This window comes from Macrobrachium rosenbergii, chromosome 42 (assembly GCF_040412425.1).
Source record: "Macrobrachium rosenbergii isolate ZJJX-2024 chromosome 42, ASM4041242v1, whole genome shotgun sequence".
In the NCBI taxonomy this organism is placed as follows: domain Eukaryota; kingdom Metazoa; phylum Arthropoda; class Malacostraca; order Decapoda; family Palaemonidae; genus Macrobrachium; species Macrobrachium rosenbergii.
Genome location: NC_089782.1, coordinates 27,670,815 through 27,685,786, shown reverse-complemented (window position 1 = coordinate 27,685,786; position 14,972 = coordinate 27,670,815). Strand labels below are relative to the sequence as shown.

The following is a 14,972-nucleotide window of genomic DNA, read 5'->3' as shown; positions in this document are numbered from 1 at the left end:
TCAATGATGAGACACGCCAGAACGATAGATACATGGTATAGTTTCTTTCGATCATGAAGATTGAAAATTCTTGATAATAACATGCAATGAGCACAAACATAAGGAGTTAAATCTTAAAATGGCACTCAACCACATGATAACTGTGTATACGAACTGCTAAACTGGCAGTTTTGTATCTGGTTGTGTCACACACACAAACACACACACAAAAGCAAAGAAACCTTACGGACACAGATGATACAAGCATAAGCCCTATACCTGAAGGCTGAACCATGGGAAAACGGAAGAAGTAAGGAAATTCAAGTCTACAAGTACATAAAACAACAGAACCCTAAGATTCCAGTCTTCATTTTTAGCCGCAAACTTGATTCCAAAGCTTTATCAGCGAATTCACATCTGTTTTAAAAAGTGGAACAGATTAAACACATTAGGTTGAATCAATTCCTGACCTCCTCTGACCTTTTCTAGCTAAAGGTCATCATCGCAGGATTCATCGATCACTTGGCCGGAAGTGAGGGAGAGAACGGGAATTTTAACAGCTACTGTAGGTCAAGAGGTCATCATACACAAAGGCACTGCGCATTCTTTCCGAGTAAAGGAACCTCCTTCTTCCTTGGTTAGGTCAAAGGGTAATAACTCCCTCATTTATTTATTAATGGCATGAATTCATTCACGTCTCTTTAAGGCTCAAACGTAGGAAGTATCGCTCGACACCGATATCGCGGAGAGAGAGAGAGAGAGAGAGAGAGAGAGAGAGAGAGAGAGAGAGAGAGAGAGAGAGAGAGAGGTTACTACACAAAAGTAGTATGACAAATACGAGAGAGAGAGAGAGATTAAGAAGGTTATTACACATAAGAAGTATAACAAACACGAGAGAGAGAGAGAGAGAGAGAGAGAGAGAGAGAGAGAGAGAGGGTATTAAAAAGATTAAGAAAGCTCCTGCACGCACATGAAGTAGGACAGAGAGAGAGAGAGAGAGAGAGAGAGAGAGAGAGAGAGAGAGAGAGAGAGAGAGAGAGAGAGAGAAGGAGGAGAGAGAAAGAGAGAGAGAGAGGGTATTAAAAGATTAAGAAAGCTCCTGCACATGAAGTAGGACAGAGAGAGAGAGAGAGAGAGAGAGAGAGAGAGAGAGAGAGAGAGAGAGAGAGAGAGAGAGAGAGAGAGGATAAACAAAAATATGTCAGCCCTCCATTTCAATGTTTTAGTCAAATTCATTTAAACAAGAAAGACAGTAAATCACTATCAATTAAACTTATCAAGTTTTAATAATAATAATAATAATAATAATAATAATAATAATAATAATAATAATAATAATAATAATAATAATAATAATAATAATATTAATAACAACAGAGTGGCAATTTACTGCATTTCAATAATGTCGAAATGGAAGTGACTTAAACCAGAAAGCCATACGCGAGATGAATAAAGAACAAGTGTGCTAAAAGTAACAACAAACAACAACAACAACAATAATAACAACACTTACAGAAAAATCAATACAATCAAATTCAATCAGGACACAAGCAAATTCCCATTAACAATAACTTCAATGAACATCCCACCTTAAGCCCTCAAGATATTCCGAATGCATTGTTATTTTCAGGAATCCATTTAGACTCAAAGTTGGAATTTATCGGAGATTCCAGATATGAAGGAATTCCACGACTCTCATAAAGTGCAAATGCATTCCTTGTGTGTCTGTGGTCGACGTTTGTGTTCCTAAAGTGGTAGGGAAACAAACATTAATATACGGGATTGGACACAAACACATACAAGAAATTGTACGTTTCCCCAGTAAGAATCATTCATTTTCTCTCTCTCTCTCTCTCTCTCTATCTCTCTCAAGTGCGCGCACACACACACTCATTCTCTCTTTCTCTCTATCTATCTATCTGTCTATCTCTCTCATACATATATATGCACACAGAAACTCACTCTTACTCCTCTCTCTCTCTCACTGAGGGACATGGGGCAACCCGAATGAACTGAAAGGTAAGATAAGGTAAAGTCTCTCTCTCTCTCTCTCATACACGGACACACACGCATAAACAAAGAAACACAAAGGACACGAATCTAGCTAATGAAGTCACCATGCGTCATATACAGTAATGTCTTATAACTAAAAACACACATTAAGGAAATACAACTATATAGAAAAAGAAAGAAAATAAAAAGAACAAACGAATCACCTCAACCAATAGTCTCTTATGAAGAGCCAGGCAACCTGGAAACATACAAATAAAGAAGAGAATAAGCTAAGAAGTACGAAAATACCCGGGAAATTCATTCAGCCGCAGACTGGCTGAACACACGACGCTCCTCAGTGAAAATGAATCGAGTCCTTTACTGAGAAACACGACGTTCTCGTGCCTGTTACGTCAGAGACATGACGTGAATGCCCTGGAGTGGCTAGGAGTGTCTCTTGAAGCTGAGACCTTACAGACCTTACAGACCTTACAATTCGTTCGGGTTGCCCCAGGTCCCTCAGTGTGAGGCACCTTTGATGTCTACCAGAGAGTTGCTAACGCATCTTCCGGTATATTTTGCATCTTCCAGTCTTGGATGGTCTGGGATGCATCTTAGATATTTGTCGAGCTTATTCTTAAACACATCTACGCTCACTCCTGTTATGTTCCTCAGATGAGCTGGTAGCGCATTGAATAGACGCTGCATTATCGATGCTGGTGCGTGGTGGATTAATGTCCTGTGTGCTTTCCTTAATTTTCCTGGTATAGTTTTTTGGCACTATTAATCTACCTCTGCTTGCTCTTTTTGATAATTTTAGTTCCATGATGTTTTCGGTAATTCCTTCTATCTGTTTCCATGCTTGAATTACCATGTAACGTTCTCTTCTCCTTTCAAGACTATATAAATTTAAGAATTGTAGTCTTTCCCAGTAGTCAAGGTCCTTAACTTCTTCTATTCTAGCTGTAAATGACCTTTGTACACTCTCTATTTGTGCAATATCCTTTTGGTAGTGTGGGTACCATATTATATTGCAATATTCAAGTGGACTACGTACGTACGTTTTATAAAGCATAATCATGTGTTCAGCTTTTCTAGTTTTGAAGTGCCGGAACAACATTCCCATTTTTGCTTTGCATTTTGCCAATAGAATTGCTATTTGATCATTGCATAACATATTCCTATTCAACATCACACCAAGGTCTTTAACTGCTTCCTTGTTTGTGATTGTCTCATTATTAGGTCCTTTATATGCATATAGCATTCCTCCTTTATCACCATAGTTCATTGATTCAAATTTATCAGAGTTAAATACCATCCTATTTATCTCTGCCCATTTATATATTTTGTTTAGGTCTCTTTGTAGCGAGTTCCTATCTTCATCACAAGCAATTTCTCTACTTATTCTTGTGTCATCTGCGAAACTTCTTACTACTGAGTCCTTAACATTACTGTCTATGTCTGCAATCATAATCACAAACAGCAATGCAGCTAACACCGTACCCTGTGGTACACCGGATATTACCGTAGCTTCATCCGATTTCTCATCGTTTTGCAATCACTATCTGTTTTCTATTTTGCAAAAATTCTTTTATCCATCTTCCTACTTTGTCAACAATGTTATGTTTTCTAATTTTTTCGCTAATATATTATGATCTACCTTGTCAAAAGCTTTTGCAAAGTCTAGGTAAACCACATCTGTATCTTTTTCATTTATCATATTTTTATATATGCTTTCATGATGGACTAACAGTTGGGTTTGTGTACTTTTTCCAGGTACAAAACCATGTTGTCCTATATTGAACAATCTATTTTTCATTAAATGTTTCATTATATTTTTTCATTACCCTTTCATATACTTTCATAATATGAGATGTCAGACTCACAGGCCTATAATTACTTGCCTCTAGTCTTGAACCACTTTTGAAAGTAGGAGTAATATATGCTAATTTATGCTCATCATAAATCTTGCCTGTATCTATACTTTGCCTTAATAATATTGCTAGCGGCTTTGCGATTGAATGAACCACTTTCTTTAACAATATGGCAGGTACTCCATCTGGTCCTGCTGCTGATCCATTTTAATTTCATTAATAGCCTGCACAATATCGGCTTCTGTAATATCTATATCTGATAAGTATTCAGTATTTTCATCTCTTATTTCTGTATCATTATCTTCATTGTCAATTCTAGGTGTAAATTCACTCTTATATCTTTCTGCTAATATGTTACATATTTCCTTTTTCATTCGTTAATCGCCCTTCAATTCTTAGAGGGCCTATTTCTACTCTTATTTTATTCATCTTTTTGCATATGAATAAAAATTTTAGGGTTTTGCTTGATATTTTGTAGTGTCATTTCTTCTAGGTTCCATTTTTCATTTTCTTTTGATTGTATAATCTTTTGTTCTGCATTTTCTATCTTACTTTTTAGTTCCATCACTTTCCATGCATTCTTTTCTTTTGCAAGAACTTTTTTCCACTTTCTAATTTTCTGGAACAAGATCCTTCTGTCTCTTGGAATTCGTGACTGATGCTTACTTTTTCTTTGGTATATATTTTTCCACTATTTCCTCTAATATTTTATATAATATATCGGTATTTACCTGTATATCATCACTTACAAATATGTTTTCCCATTCTTTGTTTAATTCTTCATTTATTTTTGACCAATTTATATTCTTACTATAGAAATTGTATTTTCCATATCCTTCCCATTTTTTCGTCTCTTGCTTTTCTTTGTTTTCGTATGTTCTGGAACGAACTGTTAATTCTATGACATTATGGTCCGAAATACTCGTGTTATATACTATTATTTCTTTAACATAGTTCACCTCATTCACAAATACTAGGTCTAAAATATTATCCTTTCTTGTTGGTAGGTGATTTATTTGCTGAATGTTATGTTCTAGTAGCATATCTAATAGCTTTTCAAATTGCCTCTTATCTTCTGCACTACTATTGCTCTCTTTTTATATGTATAAATACAACCACAGTCTCCTATTCGTTCTTTCCATTCTACAAAAGGAAAGTTAAAGTCTCGGTTAGGAGTATAGTCCAGTCCTTGTGATTTCTACATATTTCATCCAGTTTTTCAATTATTATGTCAAACTCTTTAGTATTAGGGGGTCTATATATTACAATGTTCACTAATTTTTCAGATTCAAATTCTACCGCAATTAATTCACATTCTGTGTTACTATATTTCTCACAGATTTTTCCTTGATTGGCATCTCTCCCATATATCGCGGTTCCCCTTGATTTCTATTTTTCTATCTGATCTATAAGTTTGGAAACCCTTTATCTGGTCATCATTACCAGTCTCTTGGGAATACCAGGTTTCACTTATATTCAATATTTCTATTTTTTCATTTTGGGTTAGTTCTTCTAAGAACTCTATCTTTCTTTTGAGTTACTCGAAACTAGACCCTGCGCATTCATCACTATGATTGTTTGCATATTATCTCCATTATCTAATATGGGTAATAATAAGGATTTTCCCATGTCTCTTTCCTGTTCTGATATGTTGATCTTTTTTTCATTTCCAGAAATTCGTACATTAAAAATCCAACTTTTCCATTATATTTGTTCTTCCAGCTTCATATTTATTCACTTTGTGCATAAACCTGCACTTATCTCCATATCTGCACCATCCCCTTGCATCATAGATACATTGCTTGTTCCTTGTGCTATATCTAGGTGCTGATGGCTCATATCGTGGTGCTGACTTTTCATAATGTGTTGTTGGCTTGCTTTTGCCTTCATCACATGATCTTTGTTCTTTTCTTTATTTGTTTCATTTTTTCCTTGGTTTTTATATGTATTTTATTTTTTGATTTTGATTTTGGTCTTTCATGGCTACAGAGAGAGAGAGAGAGAGAGAGAGAGAGAGAGAGAGGAATTTCATGGTTGCATATTGAGATTTTTACGAATGGAGAGAGAGAGAGAGAGAGAGAGAGAGAGAGAGAGAGAGAGAGAGAGAGAGAGAGATTAACGATAACTGCATTTTCACGCGTGCCTGTAAAGAACGGACGCGAAAAATGCCTCATGTAATGCGCCTGATCCTCTTAGGAAAGGTCATCTTTCAGGGAATGAGGTCTTACGTCCAGCTAAAGTGATTACCGCAATACATCAGAGCATCTTAGAGCGAATTTCCTCTCGAGACTTGAGTCTGTCTTCTAGCGGATGAGAGAGAGAGAGAGAGAGAGAGAGAGAGAGAGAGAGAGAGAGAGAGAGAGAGAGAGAGAGAGAGAGAGAGACTGCTCTTTCCGGAATAAAGCACAAAGGAAAAATTGCCTTTTCATGAGAGCTTGTGAAGAATAGAGATGAAAAATGCTTGGTGTAATTCGTCTGATCTTCTTACGAGAGGTTATCATCCATCAGGGAATGAGGTCTTAGGTCTTTCTTCAGGGAATGAGGTCTTAGGTCATCCCTCAGGGAATTAATTAGGTCTTAGGTCCAGATCAAGTGAATACCGCAATACATCAGAGCACCCAAGAGTCATTCTCCTCTCGAGCCTGGAGAAAAATCTTTCGGTGACGTAAAAGCAATAGAAAGTAAAACACTAAAAAGGATTTTCCCCAAAATAAAAGATAATACAAAACTACGTCAAGATTTGAAGAAAATGCAAATGAAAGGGTTTTAATAAGTAATCAAACGGAGTATCATTTATTACATTTGTAATAAAAGGAAATAAGGAAAAAATTATTTTGAGCAAAAAAAAAAAAAGTCACAGAACTATTGCTGATTTAAGATCCATTTCTAGCCTCCACTCTCATATTATTATTATTACCTTAGTTTTACCAGACCACTGAGCTGATTAACAGCTCTCCTAGGGCTGGCCCGAAGGATTAGACTTATTTTACGTGGCTAAGAACCATTTGGTTACTTAGCAACGGGACCTACAGCTTATTGTGGAATCCGAACCACATTATAGCGAGAAATGAATTTCTATCACCAGAAATAAATTCCTCTAACTCTTCATCAGAATTAACGGGAATTGAACTCCGGCCCATCGAATGACAGTCTGAAGCTCTACCGAGTCGGCCAACAAAGGGCTAAATTCGCTCTCAACCTCAGGCCCCCAACCCCAAAAAAACCTCATGAAATAAATCAAATCGAACAAAAAGTTATTTAAATAAACCTTTTGAAAATAATGTCAGAGAAGTTGTCCCTACCTAGAGATCCATCATAGACGCCCCCAAAAAAAAAAAAAAAACAAAAATAAGAGAAATGAAACTCAACCACTTGGTGAAATGAATTAACTAAAACGAAGATAACATTCTTTACAATCCAGTCACTGATCTGTGAAATATTCAATCAATCAATCAATCAGAAGCTTTATTTCGGACACAAATGGCCATAGACGGACAGAATGCCATTTAGACTTACAAGAACTTTATTTTCATTTTTTTTTATTTTACTGTATTTATTTATTTCTGGGGGAGGGGGTTATACCCAACACGTGCATTAGACTGAGGTATGGTAAAGCGGTGAAGTTAAAAGAAACCTTGTGTGGACCTCTGGACTCTGTTACTGCGTTTTTGAGATTCCTTATTCCCGCTTTTTGCGCGTACTCTCTTTACCCAACGACATTTTAAATTAAAATTAACAACTGCACAATTTACAGTGTATACCTAAAGCCAGTTTGAATATTTAAAGACATTATATAGGGATCTCATCCACTATTTTCGAATTATAAAGAAATCTCAACAAACAAAAGTAAGTTGGATTTCATAACCAGATTTTAAATGCAAGCAACAACACACGCAGACAAACGCCCACACACCCTGATGCAATCTCAACCACGCATGCGCAGACGCCAAGAAAAAATATGGCGCATCTAAGTGAAAATGATTAGAGGCTCTACAGAAAGAGAAAGGCACGTAGCAGTCTAATGTCCACATTATGAGGGCGATGTCTCCTGAATACAGCGCAGTGGACATGCGGTGCCTCTGGGGTTCGGAGAGAGAGAGAGAGAGAGAGAGAGAGAGAGAGAGAGAGAGAGAGAGAGACGCCAGATATGATGGCCTCATTCTTTGTCTCACATATCAAAACAGCTGACGTACATCTGTCGTAACAAGAATGAGAACTCATTCAGTCCCTTGCCCACATGAGAGAGAGAGAGAGAGAGAGAGAGAGAATGTTTCCAATGACCCCTTGTACCAATTAAAAGAAAAGATTAAGCTTATTGTCTTTGTGCGGTAATGTGTACCTTTTGCAAAGGACTGATATTGGTTCAACAGGTGTCAAAGAACTCTTGATGAACCGTTTGAGGATTCTAAACTCTCCGTCAAAACACCCCCCCAGGCAATACGACTGAGTGAATAAGTGACTCCATTGAAAAAGAAGAAAAACAAAAAGGCAGGAGGAAATAACCATGTTTGATATTAATTATAAAAAACAAAAAGGAAGAAGGAGAAAGTAATCCCTGATATTAATTATCAAGAAGAAGGAAAAAGTAATATCTGATATTAACTGTCATTTCACCACTTGGCTTTCTAGAACTTTCTTAACAGAGTATAATAAAAATGAACTTGAATACACCCAACAATATACGTGCATTTGAAGACGAATAATTTGTGCGTGTAAATTGTATTTATGTATAAACAAATCGCTTTTAGGAATAGTGAACAAGCTACTTGGACACATGGAAAAGATTATTTAAATAGAAATGTTAAACTAATGTAGAAAAGAACAGGCACATGACCAACTTAGACGAATATTAAACAACCCGAGGAAGAGGGAACACAAAGGCAGGAATAGAGAGAGGAACATAATCATATTATAGCTGGCGAGAACTTTGCCCACAGGGATTAGCAGATTGACAGATGAAGGGGACACGAGAAAGTGAATTAAATGAAGAACTTGAGAGAGAGAGAGAGAGAGAGAGAGAGAGAGAGAGAGAGAGAGAGAGAGAGAGAGAGAGAGAGTTGAGAGCTACAATACCGACAGGGATTGCTGGATAATTTGAGCGTGAGAAAGTGAAGAAAATGAAGAACTTGAGAGAGAGAGAAAGAGAGAGAGAGAGAGAGAGAGAGAGAGAGAGAGAGAGAGAGAGAGATTTGGGAAGAGAGAGAGAGAGTTGAGAGCTACAATACCAGGACAGGGATTGCTGGATGATTTGAGCGTGAGAAAGTGAATAAAATGAAGAACTTGAGAGAGAGAGAGAGAGAGAGAGAGAGAGAGAGAGAGAGAGAGAGAGAGAGAGAGGACCACAATGAGTCAAAGGGTCCAGGCTAAATGAGTAACGAGAGAGCTGCCGTGAGCCCCAGGACAAGTGGATGTTGGGTCTGCTCTCACGATGAGTAATCCCTCGACAGGTGCTTTTAGTTCTGGTGTTCATTTTATTCCAAATAATACCTTAGTTGACGGTCATTATTACTTCTCCAAACAATATCAGTGAAATCGAATTAAGCTTTGTTTGTTTATATATATATATATATATATATATATATATATATATATATATATATATATATATATATATATATATATATATATATATATATATATATATATATATATATATATATATATATAATTTATATACATATATATGCATATGTATGTATGAATGTATGCACATATATAAAATAATATATATTTATACTGTATATATGTATATATATATATATATATACATATAGATAAATGTATATATATATTTTAGCCATTTCAAGATATATCAAATTACGTCAATAAAAAAATGCTAATAGTAAACAATTCCCTTAAGCCATACTTTATTTCCAGTCTCTAGATACCTTCTAGGCATACCACATAATTATCTAAATACCGAAAAGCAGGATATACCCACGAAAAAATTGTAATTAATACGTAATTAGTAGCCGCGTCATTTCAAGGCCGTATCAACAAAATCGGAAACTCATCAGGAACCCATAAATTTCGCCTTCGGGCCTCAGTCAGTTCTCAAGCACTGGCGGATGCCTTTGATGGATGAGTCATAAAATTGGAATTTAGATTTTCTCGGCGAATTTCTGGACATTAAGAAGCAGAAAGTCAGGAAAAAATGGGGTGAAAAGGCGATGATGTCAGTGTAGGGAGGAATGAGAAAGTTTACAGTGATAATTAAGGAAAGCAATGATTTCAGAACAAATGCGGACAAAGTACATTTTGGAAGAACATGCACGGATAGGCAGTAAGTTAAAATATGTCACGCCAGTCATACAAAATGAACAAAATAACTTTGTAGACCATCATCAAGCATACAGTAATTACGGCGGGAATCAGCACTATTTTAATAAATGCTAGTACAGTGGTTAGTGTCGTGGCATACCAATCAGATGTCGCGGGTTCGCGTCTCCCGCAGGGCGACGAAAAATCACTGGCTCTGTATCATGATCAGTTACTGCTGCGGTGTGGGGTCTGCGGCGGTTGGATGTTGAATACAATATTCTTTGAAAGCTTGAATTTTAAGTCAATGGCCCTTTCGGGAGGGGTGCTTGTTCCATGTGAATTGGTTTCATCTATTTGATTAATAATAATAATAATAATAATAATAAAGTATTCGCGTAGAGTACTACTTAAAAACTTCTCCCCTGCCCCACTTGAAGTATAAAAAGTATAAAAGAATTTTACTGTATAAATGTTGGGCTTACAGGGACAAAAATACTTACAGAATCAGAAGGAACCGTTGCAAGGTTCTTGTCATTCCTATGTAATCTCGACCGATTAAGCTAACAAATTTCTTCTCACTCCCTCATTATGCAAAAACACACACATATACATACATACATACATACAAACATACACACACACATACACACAAACACTCTCAGAATATAATCGTCTTTCGGGAACTCACAGGGAGGAGAATTACGCTTAATACCAAGAATTGCGAACAAAATTACATGCGAAGTTGTTCTTCCGAGGAGGAATTACGCAGGTTTTCGAGCGAGAGTCTCGAAGACTCCTTCGGGAGTTTTTCAAGGCTCGCTGATCTTAGGCTACAACTTCAGCTTCAGTCGCCCATTTGAGAAATTAAAACTTACGAGGCGTTTCAAATCTCTTCGTCTCCAAACTTGAGAGAGAGTCTATGTTTACCAAAGAGTCTACATTTGTCAAGTGAAAAAAATCACTTGACACTGACACTGAAATCAGCAGTCAGAGAGAGAGAGAGAGAGAGAGAGAGAGAGAGAGAGAGAGAGAGAGAGAGAGAGAGAGAGAGAGAGAGAGAGAGAGAGAATGTTTATCAAAGAGTCTGCATCTATCAAGTGAAAAAAATAACTTGACACTGACACTGAAATCAGCAGTCAGAGAGAGAGAGAGAGAGAGAGAGAGAGAGAGAGAGAGAGAGAGAGAGAGAGAATGTTTATCAAAGAGTCTGCATTATCAAGTGAAAAAAATAACTTGACATTGACACAAATCAGAGAGAGAGAGAGAGAGAGAGAGAGAGAGAGAGAGAGAGAGAGAGAGAGAGAGAGAGAGAGTCTTTACTTATCAAAAAAAAAATAACTTGTCTGTCTGACACCGAAATATCCAGGATTTTTGTATTTGTTTGCATTTCTTGATGCATTTGTCAACAAGTACATCTGCAAATACATCTTGCGCTCCAATCAACTGTTACATATAATCAGCTTGCTTGCCCAGTCAAGAGACAGGTAAATGCACGTTTTTAATTCATTAGTTTTGTCAATATTTCGATAACTCTCGCACTGAACCTCAGGAAAAACGGAATATACTGGAAGCAATCGTTTCCAAACGGCCTCAGAGTTTTGTGCGCGATACAAGTAATTTTTTTTCCTTGCAGATTTTACAGCTTTAAATTTTTCCTACTGTTACATGAAAGACTGGAAAAATCATACGTCCTGTAAATCGCATAATGAAAAATGAACACGAACATATGTTCAAAAGGGATTCAACAAAAAGAAAAAAAACGGACTTCTCAGGAAAAAGCTCAGATACCAAATAAAGTTTATTCTTTCTTGGACGTAACAGAGAAAACTATAACGAACTGGAATGAAAACATCCATCTTTTAATTAAATATTACGAGACGAAGGTAGAAGAAATGGGAATCTCTCGCTAAAAGAATGAAACTAAAAGAAATTGAAACTAACACACTAACCTTTCATGGAAAATAGCGTAAAAGCGAGAGGAAAAATAAGAGACCAAAGGAAATTTTCGACAAAAACGACAGGACAGTAAAAGCATAAACTGAAGAGAGAGTCCAACCTCACATAATTCTTGAGAAGAGAAGACAATCATGGATCACATAAACAGAATTGGAGCAGAAAAGAAGAGGACGTTCCGTGGGAATGCAAATCCAAAATGTAACATTCGGGAACATAGTCCAGTGACAAAACCAACCCTTTGACGATGCAGCAAAGAATAACCAGCCGTCAACATGAATGCTGCAAAATATTATCTTTAAAATTTTCTTTTATTTAAGAAAATACCAGTTATTACAGAAGAAAATACTGGTAACACGGAGGGAATTAATCTCCAACTTCTCAATTTTTCCGAAATCGAGAGCAATTAAGAAAACAAACTTCTTCAAACCCTTCATTTTTTTTTTTATTTTGATCCCGTTCCAAATACGCTCTCCGCATACCAACGGGAATTCACGAGGAGACTAAACGGTAATTATAGGAATTCTTAACTTCTTTTGCCCTCAAGTTGTTTGTTCGAGTACAGAAATAGTCAGGTATGCCACGTTAAGCCTTCTGCCTAAATATACAAACTCATATATAAAATACTTTGCAAAGTCTCGGAAAGTCTGATGAAATAAAGGCTATGTCTATGATTATGTGTTTTTTTTTTATTTCTTGTGCTATTACAACAATAGAACATACAAACATATGTGTGTGTGAGTATTTCTGTATGACAGAGAGAGAGAGAGAGAGAGAGAGAGAGAGAGAGAGAGAGAGAAGAAAATGGCTAAGTAAGTTCACGTCTCCGGAGAAAGTTTTTCCCCAGCAGCAAAAAGGATCCATATCTAAGTCTAATCCGCTTAAAAAAAAAGAAAAAAAGAAAAAGAAACTTCCAGGCACCTGACCAAGCAGTCTAAATCAGCTATTCATCGGGAAATGGATTCAAGATCTCCCAAAAGATAAAACTTGAAGGACCACAAAAAGTAACCGATAAAACTGGGAAGATCTTTTCACTTAGTTCGGTGTTTGGTCCAGTCTTGAATTTCATAACGAGAAAATAAAACTACGGAAATGACAAGAGCCTTGTGGAAAATCACACTAAAAATTAACTTCCCCGAGAATTTATTGGAGAAAAGCAGCCACTGCATGTGCATGACGGTCTGCCCCCTGCTTTTGTTCTCAAGTGAATCGTTCTGCCCAAGGAAAAAAATTATTAACTATCTTAAATGCTGCTCTGTCAAGAGAAAGGACTAAGAAGAATACGACCCTCTGACCTTTCCCAAAAAACAAAGATTCATTCGTCTCTACAGCCCTAACTGCACGTAAGGCAAATAAATCTTCTTCCGTCTAGCAAAAAGGAAAAATGAATATAACGACCAATTCGTCCCTCCCGCCAATTCGTCCCACCAACCAACTCGTCCCTCCTGCCAATTCGTCCCTCCAGCCAATTCGTCCCTCCAGCCAATTCGTCCCATCAACCAACTCGACCCTCCAGCCAATCCGTCCCACCAACCAACTCGACCCTCCTGCCAATTCGTCCCACCAACCGACTCGACCCTCCAGCCAATTCGTCCCATCAACCAACTCGACCCTCCAGGCAGTTCGTCCCATCAACCAACTCGACCCTCCAGCCAATTCGTCCCATCAACCAACTCGACCCTCCAGCCAATTCGTCCCATCAACCAACTCGTCCCTCCAGGCAGTTCGTCCCATCAACCAACTCGACCCTCCAGCCAATTCGTCCCATCAACCAACTCGACCCTCCAGCCAATTCGTCCCATCAACCAACTCGTCCCTCCAGCCACCCACCCACCCACCCAGAAAACCGCCCCTATTCTTTCCCTTTCCCGGGATATGGAAGCCTCCTCCTTATCACCTCTTCGCGGTTTTTCATCCGTCCTAACGACTACTGCTCGTCTACGGCGCCATCATCATCGAACGCAGTTCTGCATAAAAGCCGAAGAGAAGACGGCTGCTGCTGTGGGGATAACGCAGCCACTGCTGGGGAGAAAAGAACGGAGCTAAATCCTCGGGAGGGAGAGGAGGAAGTTTGTGGCAGATAGGTACTACGCGGAGAGCAGGAGCGGTAGTAGTAGTATTTGTAATAGCGGAGCTTGGAGGAGGAGGAGGAGGAGGAGGAGGAGGAGGAGGAGGAGCTTGGAAGATGTCTGAAAAGGATGCTCGATTATGTTGGCTTTCCTGCGCATAGGTCTGAGAGGAGTTTTCTGATGTAAAGCCAGGAGTCTGGAAACTTGGGTGGAGGGGCAATGACCATGTACGTCAGGACGGCGAGCCAAAGATGTACAGAGAGAGAGAGAGAGAGAGAGAGAGAGAGAGAGAGAGAGAGAGAGAGAGAGAGAAATTATCAAATACCAAAGTTGCGCGTTAAGAAGTTAAAACTAATCATACTAATAATTTGGGTAATGATGAAGGATAAGAGAAAGCCTGAGGAGTACAATGAATAGTCAAATAAATGAAGTAATGAAAAAACAGAAACAACTCGAGAAAAATTAACAATAAATTGAGAAACTGATTCTAGATTTTACAATTTAAATGAAATCACCCAAAATCGCGGAGATATTTCAATAACGCCACAAAAAACAAACAATAAATATGTACATTTCAGAACGTTAGGAAAGTGTCTGAAAAAAGAAAGGTAGGAATTGACCAAGAACCCCCGGAATTATCAAGATAAGAGGAGATATGCAAATGACAGCGTCATTATGTTAATAAATTCTACGCCACGAGTCGTAGGAAAATACACATGCGTACATACTCACGTGTTTACATGTGAGTGGGGTAATAAAAATATATATATATATATATATATATATATATATATATATATATATATATATATATATATATATATATATATATATATATATATAT

The 14,972-nt window shown here is 37.5% G+C and overlaps 1 protein-coding gene across 1 annotated transcript; it reads left to right on the top strand.

The window, feature by feature from the left end:
- Nucleotides 1-13,443: 13,443 nt before the first annotated feature.
- On the top strand, nucleotides 13,444-13,983 carry LOC136827771 (uncharacterized). Its single transcript, XM_067085231.1, has one exon. It carries the CDS (start codon nucleotides 13,444-13,446, stop codon nucleotides 13,981-13,983), a length of 540 nt encoding a protein of 179 aa, XP_066941332.1.
- Nucleotides 13,984-14,972: the final 989 nt, after the last annotated feature.

Coding starts and splice junctions, on each gene's coding strand:
- LOC136827771 (XM_067085231.1), top strand. CDS start 13,444: ATGAATATAACGACCAATTCGTCCCTCCCGCCAATTCGTCCCACCAAC.